Source organism: Pseudorca crassidens, chromosome 6, assembly GCF_039906515.1.
Source record: "Pseudorca crassidens isolate mPseCra1 chromosome 6, mPseCra1.hap1, whole genome shotgun sequence".
NCBI lineage: Eukaryota > Metazoa > Chordata > Mammalia > Artiodactyla > Delphinidae > Pseudorca > Pseudorca crassidens.
Window position 1 is genome coordinate 63233216 of NC_090301.1, and position 22328 is coordinate 63255543.

Genomic DNA, 22328 nt, shown 5'->3' on the forward strand with positions numbered 1-22328 from the left:
CTCCTTTAGACATAAGACAAAAATACTGGAAATCCCCAACCAACTACTCAAAACTAACACTCTAAGGGTAGATCTGGTTGGATGTACTAATCACATAAGAGAGAGAGAGTTTGGCCAGAATTCAAACTACCTACCAGTTCAGGGAAAGAAGTTAATTTTATTAAATTTTACTGCCAACCTTCTGTACAATACTAATGGGAAATAGGGTAACCACAAACAGTGAAAATTCTCAGCTAATCTCCATATTTGATTTCAGTCATTAATTTTAAGTTCTTTTTCCCAAAACTTTTAAATAAAACTGTTATGAAATAGCAAAGTTGCATATTTTTAATTTTATTACTCAAGTTTTTGTGAACTCTCTATTGTATTCTTAGCAGGATATTAGGCAGCATGGGGAAATGAGCAGCTTATAGAACTAGATGGAAAGAAATCTGAGATGAAAGTACACAGATAAGATACTTAAGTACTGGATGATATTATACAATAATGATAACAATAACTCCTATTTATTGAACACCTTTCATGGTTCACGGACCAAGCTGGGTGTTTTACATATATGCAATATGTGCACTAAATGAGAGATTTAAAGGGCTTTAAGTTATAGGTTTTCCATAGTGAGGTGGATCTGTGAAGAATCAGGGCTGGTAGGCTTTGAGTTAGGATGAGGAAGGTCATTCTAAGTAAGTGATGCTACAAAAGTGAACCCAGTGGTAGCAATGGGACCAGCCAGAGTAAGACAAAAGTGGTTAGAGCAGTGGAAAAACACAGAGACTATGGGACAGTTTTTTGTCCTGTTTGCCTTTGTCAGAGGTGCTGATAACCAGAGGAAAAGCTGGGGAGTCTGTTCAGTGCAGTCTCTACAGGAAGCTAGGGCAGAAACCTCAAAAATAAACCAAGGGAGGCAAGAATACACAATGGGGAAAGAATAGTCTCTTCAATAAATTGTGCTGGGACAACCAAATATCCACATGCAAAAGAATGAAACTGGATTCTTACCTTATATCATCACAAAAATCAAAATGGATTAAAGCTTTAAACGTAAGACCTGAAACTGTAAAACTCCTAGAAGAAAATCCAAGGCCAAAGCTTCTTAATACTAGCCTTGGCAATGATTTCTTGGTTATGACACCAAAAGCACAGGCAATAAAAGCAAAAATAGACAAGTGGAACCACATCAAACCAAAAAGCTTCTGCACAACAGAGGAAGCAATCAGCAAAGTGAAAAAGGCAACCTACGGAATGGGAGAAAGTACTTGTAAGTCATACATCTAATAAATAAAGGGTTAAAATCCAAAATACATAAGGAACTCCCCTGCAACTCAATAGCAAAAAACTCTATTCAAAAATGGGCCGAAGACCTGAATAGACATTTCTCTTAGGACACACAAGTAGCCAACAGGTATATGAAAAGATGCTTAATATCACTAATCATCAGGAAAATGCAAATCAAAACCACAATGGGGTATCACTTCACACCTATTAGGACGGTTATTATCAGAAAAACAAAAGATCTTTTGTTTTTCTGATAATAACTGTCCTAATAAGCAAGGATGTGGGAAAAAAGGGGACCCTTGTGCACTGCTGGTGGAAATGTAAACTGGTACAGCTACTATGGACAAAAGTATGGAGATTCCTCAAAAACATCATATGATCCAGCAATCCCACTTCTGGGTATATACCCAAAATAATTGAAATGAGGACCTCAAAGAGATATCTGCATATTCATGATCACTGCAGCATTATTCAAAATAGCAAAAGAAATAGAAAACGAATATCTACTGACAGGTGAATGGATGACGAAAATGTATATAGATACAATGCAATATCACTGGAGCCTTAAAAAAAGAAGGAAATCCTGCAATTTCCGACAGTATGTATGAACTAGAAGACATTAGGCTAAGGGAAATAAGCCAGACACAGAAGAATAAATACTACATGATCTCACTTTTACCAGGAATCTACAATAGTCAAACTCACCGAAGCAGAGAAAATGATGATTACCAGGGGCTGGGGGAAGGAGAAATTAGAGAGGGGTACATAGTTTTACTTATGCAAGATGAATAAGTCTTAGAGATCTACTGCAGAGCATAGTACACAGAGTTAGCAGTACTATATTTTATACTTTAAAATTTCAGAGAGTAGGTCTTATGTCAAATGTTCTTATAAAAAAAGGGGGGGAAGGAGGAAACTTCTAGAGGTGGTAGATAAGTTTAGGACACTGTATATGGTGACATTTCATGGGTATATACTTATCTTCAAACTTATCAAGATGTATACATTAAATATGTACAGACTTTTAATACGTCAATCATACTTCAATGAAAAATAATTGTATGAAAATAAAATACGAAATAAATGAGAGTAAATCAGTTAAACTGACTAAAACCAGTTTAATTGAAAGAAATGTCTAAAAGGAGATGATACTCCAACAGGTAGGATACCTCCCTGGAATCTGACAGTGAGCAAGTTGGGCAGAGAGGGGTGAAGTGGGACTACAGGGGAAGACGAGTGGTTTGAGCAATCATGTTGCTTGCAGAGGGTTAGAACAGTAATGGAAGGAATAGTAATGTCAGTGTCTGGTTAGGCTCTGCTGGAGAGGGTTAAGGATATAATTTCACCGCCATTCATAGATGGATGAGGCTGGGAGGGTGAAGGTAACTGAACCGACTCTCCACCATTATCCTTAGAGTTCCCCACTCCATTCATTCACCCCTTGGGGTATGTGGAAGAGAAGGGGAGGGAACACAAAGAAGACATGAGGAAGAGGTAGCGTCACGTGTTACTAAGATGAGAGGCCGTAGATCGGGTCAGCGGGGAGGCCGGATGCCCCTTCCACACAAACACCAGGTCTCTTTACAATGAAGACACGGAGAAGAACTAAGCCCTCTTCAGCTGTAAAGGCCAATCTCTTTAAAACAACAGTCAAGTCCTCCCCAAACACATTACCAGTTTTATTTCCCAATTTCTCCATCATGTAGTCTCAAACAGACCCTGTTTTGTTTTGTTTTTTCCAGTTTTCCCACTCTGTTCTCTCCGCCTAAGAATGCTTTCACTAACCCCCCTGTCAATGGCAACCCATTCATTAGGGCTCAGACTAAATCCTATTTCTCTGTAGTTTTCTTCAATTCCCTTAATTGGATCGCTTTCCCGTGCTCAGACAGAACTCTGTACTTCTATCATTTATCGCAAAGTCTCATATCGTAAGTATTTAAAGAGAACTCTTAACTCTTCTACCATACTATAACTCCTCTACCATACATATAACATCCTGGAAGACAGGGATTATTCCTTCCCTCTCCTCTTCCACCTGCCACTATGTCTTGGCAGAGCAGACGTTTAATAAATGTTAGCTAAGTTGAATTAAATACGTATGTCATTGATGATCCCAGAGAAGGGAAGAACAGTAATAATATTGCTCAGGGACCCAGACTGCCTTGCTGTTATATCCATGAGGCTTAGCATATTCCTTGTCATAGGTAGGTACTCAACAGATACTGAATGAAAGAATGAACAAATGAACAGAGATCAGTACCTCCCATCAGTAATAGGCAGAAGCTCTTGGAAGAGCCCTTTAAATAACATCTTTTGATCCTCAAATGCCTTGTGCCCACATTTGCACTCAGCAACATGCAGTGGCTGCTTTACATGGCAGCTACAGGAAGACCAGACACCATTATTAAGTTTTCTTACTGAAGTGTAACTGACATACAGTTAGAGTGCACAAACCTAAGTGTACAGAAACTTGACATATGTCTATATGTGTATACACTTAACATCACCTGTCTACATAGTCAGGACATAGACACCTATGTCACCACCCCCCAGACCAAGATCTAGAAGATTTTTACCACTCCAGCAGGCTCTCTCCTGCCCACTCCCATACAACTACCTCTGTCACTACAGATTCATTCTGCCTGAAAAAATTATTTTATTCCTTCCACGGTTCACTGCCTTATAGAAGCCTGAATTCCTTGAGGACAAAATGGCCATCCTCCCTGTGCTTTGGAAAAGTCATTCCGAGGTGACTGGTATCACCAGACTGCTGCTCAAAAATTCCTAAAACAACGACGGCAATGGCCTCTAGCAGGGAGGCCTAGTCTCACGTGCATTAATAAAGGAGAAGGCGGCAAAAACCAAACAAAACCCTAAGCCATTTGTCCCACCTTACAGAAAACTGAGGCTGAGCCAGTATCCAGATGCTCCTTGAGCCAGTTTCTCAGAGCCGCACGTGCAGCTATAATTAGAGCATGAGCCGGTCAGCTCGGAATGCCTGATGCTCTGCTCCATATCCTTGTCCTAAGTACCTTCACCCCACCTCTCACAGCCAAGATTGGGTCTTCCCCGAAGAGACAAAACACCAGTTGCAGAAGTAGAAAATCTCATTACTTCTCCCAGAAAGCTGTTGTTTTTAAGCAAAGAACATCTGGTTTGTTTCATTACGGTTGATGAGGAAAATGTTTTATTATGATGACCGTTGTATGTGAAAGCCATTAGCTCTCAAATTTTAGTAAAACAAACCTTAAAAAGAATGCTTTCTTTTTTGAATTCAGTAAAGAATTTTCCTTTAAGTGTCAGCTGAGGCTTCAGCTAATGCAGAGTGAATGTGCACATACAGATTTTGATACATGGATCAATATTTCGTACCAAATTACCTGAACTCTTCTGAGAGTGACTAGATTTCTATTCCCCATGGAAACAGGAGAGGAATAGCAATGCAATCCAATTCTCAGCCACTGCCCTCAGCCAAAGGAAGCCTGTAGCACTAGCTCTGTTACAGCATATAAATGAGGACCAATGTGTTTCACAGTCAAGTTCAGCTCTAAACTTTTTGAGAAGTTTAAGTCTATGCCTTTAGGGCACTGTCTAATAATGAACGTCATATTTAAATCAGGGTTATTTTAGTAGCCTCTGAACTATAAGTTAGTTTTCCCTTTATTTCTAGAGTTTCTGAAAAGTTGATATTTTATTGTGGGAGCTGAAAAGATAAGATTCATGGTTTGATCAGGCACCAAGTCTACAAACCCTTGTATAAATAACTACCTAAGAGCAAGTATCACTTAGTAGGGCAGCAGTCGCCACTTGTACTTGGGAATCCACACAAGCACCTCCTCCCACATCAGCTTCATGAACTCCTGTAAGTCCTGAAATCTTTCTACCTCAACGCCTGAAGAAAGCTTTGGGTGTGAAATGACCATCTCTCAAGACAAAGCCTGAACACAAAGCGAAAACGTGGGTAAAAGGCTTCTTGATGCTCTTTACGGAAAGTTTACACAACCAAAATCAAACTATTGCCATCTCATTAAATTAAAAGCTAAAAGCTATAACCTCAGGGCTGATGAAATGGTTTTATCACCTGAACAAGTTTTAATTTATTCTAGGCAATGAACAATTTCACATTTCCCAAGCTACAGAAAACACTGAGTTGTCCCAACCAAGTTCTTACTATGAATAGTGTATTAACAGTTTGCTAGTCACATTGCAGAAACTAAGCATCGTAGAAGGACAGAATAAATTGTATGGCATAATTACATTATTTGTTTGTATAAAAAGGGACAACTATACCCAGTTGGAAAATTAGTAGACAGTTTCTAATAAGATCCCAAAATACTAAGAATACACCAATTCTCGGCTTTGCCGAAGTGAGTTCATTTGAAAGCAGAAAAATGAAGCAAATATGATGCTTAATTTGGACCTTCTGAATGTAATCGCTAAATTTAACTCTGTGCTCTGAACATGAATACAGTTCAAAGACGGAGCCTTTGCTTTTCTTTGGTCACTGGTTAATCCTCGTCAACCCAGAAGATCTACTCAGTGAGTAATTAAACCTGGATACAAGTAGACTATATGGCCAAATATACCTGGATTTAAATCTCAGCCCTGCCACTGACTGGCTATGTGACCTCGGACACATTACTGAACCTTTGTTAGTCTTGGTTTCTTCATGCATAAGGATGAGAAGTTACACTGTATAACACATGAGGAATGAATGCTAAGTGATCAACGTAATGCCTGGCCCACAGTGAGTGCTCAGCACAGTATAGCTATCATTATTATGATAATGATTATTATCAGTGATGCAAAATTTCATCCTGGCTATGCACTAAGCCAACAGTGTTTTCAAGGCATTACCCCACTCAAAGGAGGTGGGACTTTCACTGCAAGAGAAGTTTATTTTAAAGTACTATATGGAGAAGAATTCCAGATTATCTAATATAGGCCATGTAAATCTGAAAAAGAGCTTAAATCTTACCAGAATCCCACTGGAGACTAAAAAAGTTCCTTAGAAAGTCTATGCTAGGCCCATTCTGGGGCATTATGGGCAATAAGATCTCAGGGAACCCCCAAGAGAAAATCCAGAGATTAGGGCTGTGAGGACTAGGCAAATGGGAACAGATGGAGTCTTTTTGATGAAACTTTTGTATGTCTTTGCCATTGAAGTGGAATTCAACTTAAACAAAAGTTCTCCTTTTTAAAAGTTACAACTGCAAACTCTCTCATAACCCACAATTTCATAAATTATGCATAATCATTTCCACCCTAATTCCTACATCTTAGGGTTAACTTTTTTTTTTTTTTTTTTGCGGTATGCGGGACTCTCACTGTTGCGGCCTCTCCTGTTGCAGAGCACAGGCTCCGGATGCGCAGGCTCAGCGGCCATGGCTCACGGGCCTAGCCGCTCCACAGCATGTGGCATCTTCCCGAACCGGGGCACGAACCCGTGTCCCCTTCATCGGCAGGCAGACTCTCAACCACTGCGCCACCAGGGAAGCCCAGGGTTAACTTTTTTAATAAAAAAGAAACTAATAAAGATATTTGAAAAATATTAACCATCCACAGTTCCTCTCTAAAAGGAAACTTAACATTTTTACCTAGTACATTCCATTTGCTATATATATATGATTATCACAGCAAAATGTACAAATGAGTTTGTTACTCATTTTCATGTAAAGTTCTACTAAATATTTTACTAGAACTATAAATAATATAGTAATTTTATAGTTATTATTTTTAAGTAGTTGCATGTTATTTTGCCACTTTGATAACAATTTAAACAATTCTAATATTAGACATTAGGATTGTTTTACATTCTGTTTTGGATTTGCTATAATTTGCATGCAAATGTATCTGTATGTATATACATATGCATTTCTTTAAGTTGCAATAATAACTTTATACATGTATATTTTTTGCTTCCATATAATTTGTTCCTCAGGATAATTCATAGGAGTTGAATTGCTGAGTCACAGTATATGAACATACTTAAGGTGATTCTTCTATATCGCTATTTTGCTTTCTACACAGGTACCAGCTTGCCACATGATACGCTATTTCAAAATCTTCACTGAATTATGGGATAAGAGTTTTTTAAATGTTACATTATATATATATTAAAAAATACTCAAATGAAAAATAATAAAAATAGTTACGTAGTCTACATTACTGATTTTAGAGCTGTAGCGATTCAGTCCCAGGGAGACTAAGTAACCTGCTTAAGGTTGCAAAACTGATTAATGCCAGGTCTTCTGGCTCCTTCTTCAGTGTCCTCACTGAATCACATTATCCTCAGTGTCTCCCTGGCCTCAGAATGTTCCCTTCAGATAGGATACCAGCCACAAGTCGACACAGAAGGGCAAAGGAAAGGTATGAGGGAATCAAAAAATATTCAAGAGGATAGATGTAGGTAGAAGGGGAAAAGGCAGATACAGTAAGGAGAAGCCTTGAAGGACAATTTCCTTGGGTCACGCCAGATAATTTCCATTCCAGGAAGCGCACTTACTTATTTGCAAGCATCAAAGCATGGTCATGACAAAGGATCTCACTGGACTAGGTGGCGCCAGCAGCACAATATTCAAAAGCTTCATGTCAAAGCACTGCAGGAGACATAGGCATTCATAGTTCTCAACAGAGCCCCCTCTAAATCAGCACTAATTAGTGTTATGCCTTACATTTTCCAAGTACAGTATAGCTTCACAGCATCCCTACACACAAGCCGAGGAAGCCAGGGCAAGCATCATCTTCCCATTTCACACATGAAAAAAATGAGGTTTCAGGGAGCAAAGGTCCTATTAAGCACAACAGGCAGAACAGAGACTGAAACTTCAATCCTGACCTCTAACTTAATGTTCTCCCATAGTGATATGACTTGTATTTCTTAGTTAGGTAAATTTACTAATAAAAATTTAAAATATTCCTTGAACTGCTAGATTTTTGAAACTTGTTTGCAAATACTTTTTTTTTTTTAACCAACCTAGAAATTTTAAAGACCACAAGACTGGCTGCGATTTTTGCCTCAGGCAAGTCAATTCATCAAAAGCGTTTTCACCCCTAGTTAGCTATGAAGTCAACATAATAAGTGGCAATTTGCATAGTTTTAAAATGTAATACAATAAATTACAGTAAGTTGTCAGAGTACATCACAGAATGCAGCATAATGGGAAGTTTGGGCTAGTTATTAAGATATTGTAGATACATCTCAATAGAAGCAGAAAAAGCTTTCGACAAAATTCAACATCCATTTATGATAAAAACCCTCCAGAAAGTAGGCATAGGGGAAACTTACCTCAACATAATAAATGCCATATATGACAAACCCACAGCCACCATCGGCCTCAATGGTGAAAAACTGAAACCATTTCCTCTAATATCAGGAATAAGAAAAGGTTGTCCACTCTCACCACTGTTATTCAACATAGTTTTGGAAGTTTTAGCCACAGCAATCAGAGAAGAAAAATAAAAGGAATCCAAATCAGAAAAGAAGAAGTAAAGCTGTCACTGTTTGCAGATGACATGATACTACTATACATAGAGAATCCTAATGATGCTACCAGAAAACTACTAGAGCTAACCAATGAATTTGGTAAAGCAGCAGGATACAAAATTAATGCACAGAAATCTCTTGCATTCCTATACACTAATGATGAGAAACTAAGGAAACACTCCCATTTACCATTGCAACAAAAAGAATAAAATACCTAGGAATATACCTACCTAGGGAGACAAAAGGCCTGTATGCAGAAAACTATAAGACACTGATGAAAGAAATTAAAGATACAAACAGATGGAGAGATATACCATGTTTTTGGATTGGAAGAATCAACATTGTGAAAATGACTCTACTACCCAAAGCAAACTACAGATTCAGTGCAATCCCTATCAAAGTACCAATGGCATTTTTCACAGAACTAGAACAAAAAAGTTCACAATTTGTATGGAAACACAAAAGACCCCGAATAGCCAAAGCAATCTTGAGAACGAAAAACGGAGCTGGAGGAATCAGGCTCACAGACTTCAGACTACACTACAAAGCTACAGTAATCAAGACAGTATGGTACTGGCACAAAAAAAGAAATATAGATCAATGGAACAGGATAGAAAGCCCAGAGATAAACCCACACACATATGGTCACCATATTTTTGAAAAAGGAGGCAAGAATATACAATGGAGAAAAGACAGTCTCTTCAATATGTGGTGCTGGGAAAACTGGACAGCTTCATGTAAAAGAATGAAATTAGAACACTCCCTAACACCATACACAAAAATAAACTCAAAATGGATTAAAGACCTAAATTTAAGGCCAGACACTATAAAACTCTCAGAGGAAAACATAGGCAGAACACTCTACGACATAAATCACAGCAAGATCCTTTTTGACCCACCTCCTAGAAAAATGGAAATAAAAACAAAAATAAACAAATGGGACCTAATGAAACTTAAAAGCTTTTGCATAGCAAAGGAAAACATAAAACAAGACGAAAAGACAACCCTCAGAATGGGAGAAAATATTTGCAAATGAAGCAACTGACAAAGGATTAGTCTCTAAAATTTACAAGCAGCTCATGCAGCTCAATATCAAAAGAAACAAACAACCCAATCCAAAAATGGGCAGAAGACCTAAATAGACATTTCTCCAAAGAAGATATACAGATTGCCAACAAGCACATGAAAGGAAGCTCAACATCACTAATCATTAGAGAAATGCAAATCAAAACTGCAATGAGATATCACCTCACACCAGTCAGAATGGTCATCATCAAAAAATCTACAAACAATAAATGCTGTAGAGGGTGTGGAGAAAAGGGAACCCTCTTGCACTGTTGGTGGGAATGTAAATTGATACAGCCACTATGGAGAACCGTATGGAGGTTCCTTGAAAAACTAAAAATAGAACTACCATTTGACCCAGCAATCCCACTACTGGGCCTATACCCTGAGAAAACCGTAATTCAAAAAGAGTCATGTACCACAATGTTCATTGCAGCTCTATTTACAATAGCCAGGACACAGAAGCAACCTAAGTGTCCACTGACAGATGAATGGATAAAGAAGATGTGGCACACATATACAATGGAATATTACTCAGCCATAAAAAGGAACGAAATTGAGTTATTTGTAGTGAGGTGGATGGACCTAGAGTCTGTCATACAGAGTGAAGTCAGAAAGAGAAAAGCAAATACCATATGTTAACACATATATATGGAATCTAAAAAAAAAAAAAAAAAAGGTTCTGAAGAACCTAGGGGCAGGACGGGAATAAAGACGCAGACCTACTAGAGAATGGACTTGAGGACACGGGGAGGGGGAAGGGTAAGCTGTGACAAAGTGAGAGAGTGGCATGGACATATATACACTACGAAACGTAAAATAGATAGCTAGTGGGAAGCAGCCGCATAGCACAGGGAGATCAGCTCAGTGCTTTGTGACCACCTAGAGGGGTGGGATAGGGAGGGTGGGAGGGAGACGCAAGAGGGAGGGGATATGGGGATATATGTATAGCTGATTCACTTTGTTATACAGCAGAAACTAACACACCATTGTAAAGCAATTATACTCCAATAAAGATGTTAAAAAAAAAGATCTTGTGCAGACACTTGAGCTGGCTCCAAGGAGCTAGTCCCTCGCTGAGTTCTGACTCCAGGAAGGCACTAGAGGGAGGGGGAAGACTGCAAGAGGAAGCTCGAATGTGCTCCTCTCTGTTTTGCTTCCCATTCTTACCACCACTCCCTCAGCCCCACCCTAACTGGGTCCTCCAGCAATGCATCTGCACCCCAGCAGTGACAGTTCATCCCAGTGGTAGCAGCTGGTTGCCCTTTTTCCTCATTCTCAGAACCAGCCTCATTGTGGTTTCTGAGACATACCAGCTGGTCAGCGCTTTCTTGTCCAGCTCCACGGCTCCTCCTTGGAGCATCTAGGTTCCAATAGCTCCAGCCTCTTCCTATAAGCCCCCGTCCTCAGAGCCGTAGCCTCTTCCTGCCATTACCACGTCCATGATACCTCAGTGCAGCGCTGATCAAAATGCTGTGGGCAGATGAGCGCCAGTCCTTGAAGCGTTTGTTACTGTTTCATTAGAATGTCAATTAACTATATCGTGAAGAGCGCTGTTCATTTCAGCTGACTTTCCTTCAGAGGTAGACTCTCCAAAAAAGAAGCAGTGAGTTGATTTACATTCAATTCAAGCTCCTTATCTCATGGCAGACAGGTAGCAAACAGCAGATCGATTGCTCTGAGTACATAGTCTTGGTGGCTCCCTCTTGGTGAATGATTCTTCACATTACAGTCACCCCAAGAATCACTCCTGTAGTTTCTGTCTCCTAACGTGGACCCCGACTGATACAGAGGTTAGGTATAGATATATTTTGAGTAACCTTTATTTTAATCATACACATGCATGTGTACAAAACTGTGATATAAAATGCACCATATGGTCAAAAAGTTGGAGATATATTAGCCTAACATGTAGATTACATGGAAAAAAATATTTACCTAAGTCCCAATTGCACATATATCTAATGACCTTCCTGTGACACTATAGTTTTAAAAAATAAGTAAAGAAACCCAAAGAAAAGTATTCAAAGAACTCCACTCAATATAAACCTCCATCTACAAACGAGAAAAAAAGGTAACAGTAAATGAGATAACTTACTCTATTTTTAAAGGCTTGACATATGGTCCCTTTCAAGACCTAGAAAAATGTGTTACTCTGTACGAGTACCTTGTGCTCTGGGACTTCAGAGCACCTGAAGTAATTCTGGGTCTTCTTTCATGAAAGTACTTGTCTCTGTTAATCATATTCATGGGGCTAAGGGTCACTTGTGTCAGCAATTACAGGAGCAGACTATTGAGACAGGCTTATGTCTTTCAACTATTTAAATATTTCCTACTAACCCAACAATGACTTTACTTAATAGCTCAGTGACATGTCTGTAAGATCAATGCCTTCTAGGGTCTACTTCCATCATCAGAGTTAACTGCTATCTGTAAAGGGGGCTCGGAGCTGAGAAAGCAAAGACGACATATATGTACACCTGTTAGCCCCTCACCATAAATGAGGCTCATCCTCTTATCTGTCATCACGAAACTACAGAAAACATTTTGTTGATTTCATATACATGACACACAAACATGCTTTCTTTACAGGGTGTCTGAAAATATGGGGCCAATTATTTCATCCTTTATTACAGAACTATTCATAGGATGACCACATAACTTATCACCCAAACTGGATCAGTACAAGAGGGAGGTAAGTGCCCGGGACCCTGAGACAACTCATGTGTGAAGTCAGACTGTGTCTTGCTCCAAAGATACATTCACACATCAACTACAGGAATTATGACATAATGGAGGGGAAATCAACGCACAGTAAATAAAATGATAAAAAGGCAAGGCGGAAATAGAGACAAAGATGTAGAGAACAAATGTATGGACACCAAGGGGGGGAAGCGGTGGGGGTGGTGGTGGTGGGATGAATTGGGAGATTGGGATTGACATGTATACACTAATATGTATAAAATAGACAACTAATAAGAACCTGCTGTATTAAAAAATAATAAAATAAAATTTAAAAAAAGGACAATAGACAAATATTTCTCTATGCTTCTAGATACCTTGCATATGAAAACCATTTCTATGTGGCATAAGGTCTTATTCCATGATGTATCCTTTCTGAAGAAAAGCTGGAATATTTTAAAAATTAAGCACACATGGCAACCATGAGAATGCACCTGTTAGATCTTGTACTGGTGGGAGTGTGGCTGACTCAGGGCCCCGCTGCTGTGCAGTAAAATCCACAGCAGTATTTGTATGAAGGCCCTGCTGCCCGCAGGCTGCTGGCAGTCTATGACTGAGCACAACAGGAATACTACAGCAAGCCCATTTCTTGGAGACACAGGTCTCCTTTGATGATCAACTGTGGCTCCAGGACTGCCCAGTGGCCTGACTGAATTTTTCTCAGAAAGGCACAGCAAGCAGTCTTAGAGGCTCACCCACACTTTCCTTCTTTCCCTCTCTCCCGCACACATAGTCAGACATACATTGTGGTCTGAAGGCTCTTCCAGCCTCCCGGCCAACTCCCTCCCCATTTTCTCTTATAGACACTTCCCCTAATCAATTTCTTACACATTTAATCTCTTCTTGGTGTCTGTTTCTCAGAGGGTTCAGACTAAGACAGCACAAGCGTGTACTGACATAAACCTAGTTTATATGTATTTAAAAACTCTCAACTGCCTTATTTCTCAATACAAAGAATATTTTTAAACTGAGGGCACTTAAATCGGTCATATATATATACACTGAAAATCTACGATGACTTGGTAAACCCAGGAAAATATATGCGTTCTCCCCACAGGATTAAGCCAATTCAAATTGGAAAGGTTAACAGCGTTTAATAAAATTTAAGTATTCAGCCTGAATGTATTTGAATATGGCAGAGAAAACTCAAGCTATTCTTATACTAGAGATTGATACCTCATAGCCCCATCTATAAAATGAGGTATTTCGATGAGAGGCATGATAACATTTCCATCTAAAATTCTATGGTTTTCAAAATTTTTTATTAATTGATTTGTTTTTTATTTTTTAAGATTCTCTATCATGGGTGCGTGGTACTTTGCATTTGGTAAATATCTCTTTAACGGGAGCACAGAATTTCAGGGTAGAAAGGGTAGTTAAGGTTACTTAATACACCCTAGAAGATGAGACGCATCAGATTCATTTGACCTAAAAGCAGAAGAAAATTGGACAGTGCAAGTTGCCTAGGTATTTTTCTAACAGCACATGTAATGATCCACATTTTGGATGCTGGGAATAAGAAGCAGCTGTGGCCTTTGATATTTTAAAATTGGTCCACTACCCTGCTATTTTATTTTAAAACATTCAGGGTATTGTGAAAATTGGAATTACCTTGTTTTGACTATTTCTGGTGCTGCCTTCATAATAATTTCTTTTCCTTTTGGTTAGATGGGCAAATATATTGTCCATTCCAACAAGTTAACAGAAATATATTTTAAATATCCGTTAAGGTAAGTATTTAAAGTTCAAAACAGAAACAACGACTACATTAGGTTAAGTTTGCTAACTTAACTAAAGGAAGTCATGAGGTTAAGGTGGGCTGGGAAAGTGGGGGAAGTACTAGGATAAGAGATAGCAGTGTGCATTTCACTTGAGCTTCAGCCCTTTCCTAAACTCACTGTATGACCTGTGGAATGCCATCTACCCTCTCTGGACGTCTGCCTCCTCAGCTGTGAAATGAAGGAGCTGGACAAGATAGCTTATGAAGTCCTTCACAGTTAGCTCATATGGAGTCTATGCACACTTTTCTATCTCGCAGTATGACTAGACACTAAACCGTACAGCTCATCCAAAACTGAGTGCTTCTTAGAGAGTATCAAAGGAAGAAACCCCAAATACAAATTAATCCAACAAGAAGAACAACATCTATTTCTCCTTTCATTTTTAAGCATTTGTTATATCTAGAGGCAGCTGAAAGGAAACTGTTACAGTTTAAGGAACAACGATTTCCAGGCAAACATTCTATTGACAAGCCCTTTTACTGCCTTCTACAGAGCCACGGAGGACCAGGGGATGAAAACTACTCTCATTCCATTCAGTCTGTGTAGGGACGGAATGAAGCAGAGCTAAGTGTCAAAGCGTTTCCTGTTCTGATGACAGATGGCCAGGCTTGCTGAATGAAAGCTTTTAAAAGAGACCACATCCTGCAGATCTAGGCAAAAGGGCAAAGAAGTGCTCCTGGCTTTCACCAGCTCTCCTTGCTCACCATCAAAGCCCTGCACCAACAGAACCCGACGTGAATTCCAAACCGTGACCTCAGTTAGCAACTCGACATTCCCATGAAGCCCAGCTCTCCCATGTCAGCTGAAATTCCATCCAAAGCTATTTCCTCTTCCAAGGTAGTCAAGTTGGAAGCATAAAAGCTCTACAGCCATTCTTTCTATTTTTTCCCCTAGATACATAAATCTGAAAACTAGAACAGTAGGGTTCCAAAATAAGCACTTTCCACCACATTTATTTACCCCAGTTGAGAATGTCTTCATACTTAGAAATCTTACAGAGTGAAGTTCATTCTTTTAAATCTATTCAAGTGACCTCTGGGCCATGTAGTCTTATTAAGTGAAAAATAACTGCAGTTACTAAAGGAAAAGACAAGTAAAAAGAATTATTTCCTCTAGGAAAATATGATATTGGGAAACAACTATTATTTATAATAGAATTTGCCACGGGCGGACAATATCTTACAACTCAGACTTGAAAAATGAAAACGTATTTGCAATTTTCATATCAACATTGACATGAGAATTTACTAGTAAGGCGTGCCACTTGGCCCAATGCCCCAGTTTGAAATTTTTTTGCTAAATAAAGATAACACTGATATCACTTTAAAGGGTAATACCGTAAAACATTTTAAAAAATAATTTCCCATTTTCTGCCAACTCACTATGGCATGACTGTGAGAACGTCTTCGTGAGACTTGAAGTTAAGCAGCCTAACTTGTTACTAGTGCCATTAAGCACTGAAATCAAGAAGAAAAAGACTATGACGCCCTCAAAGAATTGCTTTCATAGGTAAAGGTGCCTTTGTTCATGCAGAAAAGCAACACAGCAGCCAGGGAACACAGTCTATAAAAGGAATTGAATTTTCCACTGGCAGTTGGTGTTACCCTGTTGGTAGCTTTGCAAGATACTAAACTCTAATTTCTACTGATAAAGGCTACAGTGATAACACAAAATGCCAAAAGTGATTCTTTCAAGTTGTGTGATGTGGAAACTCGAAATTCTTTCCAAGCCTGAGATGGATTTTATAAGGTTCTAATGCCCATAGGTAGCAAATAACCAACTAGCGTGGTCAATACGCTTAGTAACATCTATCACTGGAAAAACAAATTATTTTCAAAAGTTATTTTCGGCAGATGCCTGAAAGTTGTTTACTACAAAGAATGAACGGCCAATCTTTTTATAAATCAAAGAAAAATGTACAAATAATTCTTAGCAAGTGTGTTATGACTGTTTACAATTCTACTACTGCCACAACATAAAAAATGATAGAGGCTTACAGTTACATAAGAATTACATAAAGTAACTTGACAGAGCCTACCTTTTTCAGGAACCGGACTCCATAGGTAAATACATAAAGGCCAAATGAAAATTTCCACCTGTGGAAAGTTTAAAAAAAATTCTATGATATTCAATTTAAATATTTCACAGCACATTTTGAAACACGTGAGTGAAAAAAGTCTGTTAAATGAACCCCCCCTACACACACCTCTGCCCCAACCAGGGATTAAACTTAATGAGCGATTTCAGTTCTGGCTAAACACATACACTTATGTGCATGGCATACTGCAAATATTTAAAATATTAATAATTACATTCATAAAAAATTTTCTTTCACTCAGTTATTGTATTTACCCATCTTCTCTTCTACCAACATGTGAATTTCCTCTAGTTCATCGCTCATGAACGAACAGATTTTACAAACATGAAGGTATATAAGATAGCTTTGAATTCTTTGCCTATTTCAGATATTAAGTAAATGATTTAACTTCTGTTCATATTTGTTTTAAAAATAAAAGGTATAACATTTTTAAATCAGGTAACATATTTTTCCTTCATCTTTTAACTAATTTTTATTGGCATCTTTCTGGATATTGCTAACGGAACCCATTTGGCATCCAAATCATTCATCTGATGTGCAACTGTTAACAACAACCTTATACCATCCCAAACTCTATGTCTACCTGTTAGACATTCACTTTTTTAATGAGGAAAAAATTTTAAGTTCCCTTTCAGTGACAAATGAATTGAATGTTTAAATCTTTTAAAATACGAGACTTTGCAAACACAAAAAGCAATTTGCCTCCTGACAAATTAAAGTTGACTAGTCTTGTTCTCCTTTGTGTTCATTTACAACTTGTAACCCAAGGTACCATGAACAGCATGACCTCAGGAATGCTATTTAGTGAAATCAATCAGTTTTTAAAGGCATAGCTATTCACACTCAGAAAATATAAGAAGTAAAATCGGGAATTGAGTACCAGGGTAAGAGTTTTTTTGTAGTAACCGTATATATACACACACTATGTATATAAGTTATATGAAGTCTCGTATTCAAACATGCTGGAATTCATGTCAGAACTAACACTGAGAGAAGAGCTTTGAACTGCAGGGTTGAAAATCATCAACTAATCATCCATAAAGCCTGAATTCAGGAAGGAACAAAAAGCAACGATTCTAAAACCTCTTATAAAAGCCCTCTTGTGGGCTTCCCTGGTGGCGCAGTGGTTGAGAGTCCGCCTGCCGATGCAGGGGACACGGGTTCGTGCCCCGGTCCGGGAAGATCCCACATGCCGCGGAGCGGCTGGGCCCGTGAGCCATGGCCGCTGAGCCTGCGCGTCCGGAGCCTGGGCTCCACAACGGGAGAGGCCACAACAGTGAGAGGCCCGCGTACCGCAAAAAAAAAAAAAAAAAAGCCCTCTTGTAAGGAAGGGCAGTTCATATACTGCAGTATCAAAGTCAAGGATTTAATTTTTTCTTTTTTGGTATTATCCTTTTTTTTTATTATTGATATATATTTTTTTACATCTTTATTGGAGTATAATTGCTTTACAATGGTGTGTTAGTTTCTGCTTTATGACAAAGTGAATCAGTTATACATATACGTATGTTCCCATATCTCTTCCCTCTTGCGTCTCCCTCCCCGCCACCCTCCCTATCCCACCCCTCCAGGCGGTCACAAAGCACCGAGCTGATCTCCCTGTGCTATGCGGCTGCTTCCCACTAGCTATCTACCTTACGTTTGGTAGTGTATATATGTCAAGGACTTAATTTTAACCCCATCTCCATTATCAATTTTTGGTGGTTATGGGTGAAAGTATCTGTGTGCTTCCTTCTGTTGGGATGTACAAATTCTAAATCAGAAGTTAAGACCAGGGATGGCTCCAAGGGTGTGTAACTTGTGCAGTTACACAGGGTCCCATGCTTGGTTTAATGTTTTGCTGTCACTATCTCGAAATTCTTAGTAATTGTTGAACAAGGGGCCCCATATTTTATTTTGCATTGGGCCCTGCAAATTATATAGCTGGTTCTGGTCGAGATACATAAATTCTCCTAACTTCGAGCAAATCTACTAATATCCCTTGATCTCAGTTCCATCTCTATAATGGGAGAGTGGGTTTATATTATACTGGGTTTTTTGGGGTTTTTTTTTTTTTGCAGTACGTGGGCCTCTCACTGTTGTGGCCTCCCCTATTGCGGAGCACAGGCTCTGGACGCACAGGCTCAGTGGCCATGGCGCACGGGCCCAGCCGCTCCGCGGCATGTGGGATCTTCCCTGACCGGGGCACGAACCCGTGTCCCTGCATCGGCAGGCGGACTCCCAACCACTGCGCCACCAGGGAAGCCCTATTGTACTGTTTTTGATATTTACACTGTTTTGATATATTGATGGCCTAAGGATTTGGTGGAACAAGTAATCTCCACTTCTCTCGAGTCCCTCCCACTCCTGATGGTATTAAACCAACCAACTTCATGTATTTGCAAGTCATTTTTCTGGTCCCTGAAGACAACTGAATTTGCAACTCCTAGATTAAATGATTTATAACAGCTGTTTCAGATCTAAGACACTCAGATCAGGCAGTTTTTATGGATAACAAAAAACTTTATGGAAGTCACTGAAATCCCTACAATCACTCATGTAACTACATTTTCTTTCATAAAATAACCCCGCTTTCATAAGACATAGGTTGTATTACAGGAACATGAATGCCTCCATCATTTGAATAACAACCTGTGATGAATATCTATAAGGCAGACATTATTTCCACAAAATATCTACAGAAGCAAAATTTTCAAGCATTTTGCCACATTCGGAAAGTCCTTTTTTTATTTGTGTAGTTTCATGTAAGTTACAGTTTTAAATGGTGTCTAGCTACCAGCCCCTGATACAGCCTCTCTCAACCTCCCACTATAATATCTATGAAAAGAAAGGTGGATGCAACCACAAAAAAGGAAGAAATTACCTTCAGCCTACTGCAAGAATCAGAGAATTTTACAGCAGAAAAAAAGAATAAAATTAGATTTAAAAAATGTAATTAGAGGCAACAAGAAACAAGCTATGGGTGTTAAAAAAGGAAGTAGGAAAATCTTAGTATATCTTCCTGTCTCCACTTTCTGCCATTTGTACAGAAATGCAAAAATCTGCCAGTCAGAAACCTAGACAGCTCTCTGTCATGAATGATACTTTTTGAGGCAGCAGGAGAATCCCTCCACCCCATCAATTAGTGACTGTTCAAAAGGTGAGTGAGAGGGCTTCCCTGGTGGCGCAGTGGTTGAGAGTCCGCCTGCCGATGCAGGGGACATGGGTTCATGCCCCGGTCCGGGAAGATCCCACATGCCCCGGAGCGGCTGGGCCCGTGAGCCATGGCCGCTGAGCCTGCGCGTCCGGAGCCTGTGCTCCGCAATGGGAGAGGCCACAACAGTGAGAGAGAGGCCCGCGTACCGCAAACAAACAAACAAACAAAAAGAAATAGAGACACAGATGTAGAGAACAAACGTATGGACACCAAGGGGGGAAAGCCTTGGGGGGTGGGGTGGGGGGGTGATGAATTGGGAGATTGGGATTGACATGTATACACTGATGTGTATAAAATCGATAACTAATAAGAACCTGCTGTATAAAAAAATAAAATTAAAAAAAAGAAACCATTGTCATGCTAAGAGAAAGATAGTTAAAGAATGTTTCTTTAAAAACTTAAAGATGATGCCTGGTTAAAGATGGCAATGTGAATGCATGAATTTACCTGTGTGCCTTTATGAATGTAGCACTAAACAGGCAGAAGAGGAATTTTGTTAAGGAAAACATAAACTCAAAAGTACTCAGAAAACAGGAGTGAGGACAGCCACCCCATTTTGGAGCCTGGTTGCAGAACCAGGAGCTGTGGGTCCCAAGCTGTGGGTGGAGAATACTCAGAATCACCAGAGAGTCCCAGAAAGATTCCAGACGAGGAAGCAACTCTGCTAGGAACCTCTATTGGGAAGAGAGGCCTTAGGGATTAGCTTGCCCAAGTCCACACTGCTGCTAAGTGGCAAAACCAGGACACAAACCTAGTGCAGCACTGACTCGAAAGCCCCCTCTCAAATTCCACAGAATTCACGTGCATTTCTCTGCCTAGATGTGTCCCACTACATATATTTGGACATGGAAATCTCTTATATCCATCAGGCCTGAAAATTAGAATGGAAAGCTAGTAAAAACCACCACCCACTGAATCTGGTTTATTGTCCTTATGCAACAAGGCTGAAAGGGCTCTTTGTGAAAATCAAGACTACTAAAATGTGCCATAAAAGCAGGGAATCAGAGCGTTGAGGTCTTGTGTCTTACTGCCAGGTGTCACCCACGTGGCAGGTCCTAATCTATAGAGGAGACAGAAGCAGAGAAAGACAGCCAGAGCAGCCCCCTGAGCTCAACTCAGCACACCATCCTAGAGAGAGGAAGGTAGCACATGGGCCGTTTTCTTTACAACATTTCTGGAGTGCTTGCTCTGTGCTAGCAGCTGTTCTAAGCACTTTACAAGTAGAAAGTCATTTAGTGAAACTATTCCACACAACAAGGTAGGTCCTATTAACAACATCCCTAGTTTTTTTCAGATGAGGAAACAAGCACAGTGCGGTTTAATGACTTGCCCAAAGGTCACACAGCTAGAGAGGGAGAGCACGGGGACTACGGACCAGGCAGCATGGCTTCAACATCCCAGCTCTTAAGCATTAGGCTCTGCTGCCTCTTCCTGATTTTATACACCTGAAAACTGAAGACAGTGTATTCAGCTGAAATGGTGTTTCTGACCGAGGGGCCATTCGTGGACACCACGTGATGAGAACGCTCTCTGTCCTGATGAATAGAAACTGGCTGCTTGCAAAACTGGAAACAGGGAAGGACTGCATTGGGGATTCTTTTCAATACCAGGGCCCTTAAACAATACTGAGCTTGTCCACTAAAGTCACCAGTTATTATCCGGGCGCCCTTCTCCATCTTATCCACTCATCCTGTCCATGTACTGCAACACTATGCCTCCTTTGGGATTTGTGTCAAATGCTAGTTACGCCAAAAAGCCACCTTTTCTCAATGTTGCAACACTGAAAGCATTGTAATTCTCTGACGGTGTGTTTCTTACCTCCTTACCTCGTCTTTGATTACAGCCACAAACCTCTGACTTGCTTGTGAGTTCCAAGTGGGTGCGACTGAATCTTACTTATCTTTGTGTTTCTGACAGCAAACAGAGTGTCTGATGAGAAATAGCTCCTAAATTGACATCTGAATTTTTATTAACGGTATGAGTACTCCCCTTGACTTCTCTACTTTTGGCTTTATTTTAAGCAAAATTGTCCTTAATCAAATAGTTTTATCAACTATTTCCATAAACTGTGCAAAATTTGTATAGGAAAGGGAAAAGACATGCCAAATGCTGCTAACAATTTTTTACATGACCCAAAACAGGAGGAATTTGGAATCAAAGAAAGTCAACTCTGGAATGGTCTAAATAATAAAAAAAAAATACTGTATTGAGTGAAAAACTAAAATACCTTGTTAGGACACACAAAAAATAGCATATAGTTCCTTTGATTCTGATTGAATTTATTAATTTTGAGACATTTCCATTCTAGCTGTTCCATAATCTAAGGTAAGAAAAAAAAAAATCACTGCTTATCAAATACATAAAGAAGAGTGAAGTAGGGCTTATATCTGTTTTTCATAAAATTTAATACTTAATATAAACATGCCACTATATCTTGCAAATTATTACAAACAAAGTGAAATTATGGAGTTTGATAAATGAGAATATATTTTGAAATAAATTAGTATAAACTTTGTATATTGATACAGTCGTCCCTCAGTATCCATGGGGCATTGATTCCAAATATCAATATCAAATAACAAAACCCAAGGATGTTAAAATCCCTTATATAAAATGGTGTAGTATTTGCATACAACCTATACACATTCTCCTGTATACTTTAAATCATTTCTAGAATACCTCATACAA

The 22328-nt window shown here is 39.3% G+C and overlaps 1 protein-coding gene across 3 annotated transcripts in view; it reads right to left on the reverse strand.

Annotated features, from left to right (window-relative positions):
* The window catches only part of CERS6 (ceramide synthase 6), a 321764-nt gene that overhangs the window by 127676 nt on the left and 171760 nt on the right, over positions 1-22328 (reverse strand). For all 3 annotated transcript variants that reach the window (XM_067741654.1, XM_067741652.1, XM_067741653.1), the window contains exon 4: positions 16385-16442. In XM_067741654.1, the coding sequence (XP_067597755.1) occupies positions 16385-16442 (58 nt within the window). The remainder of the gene's footprint in view (positions 1-16384; positions 16443-22328) is intronic.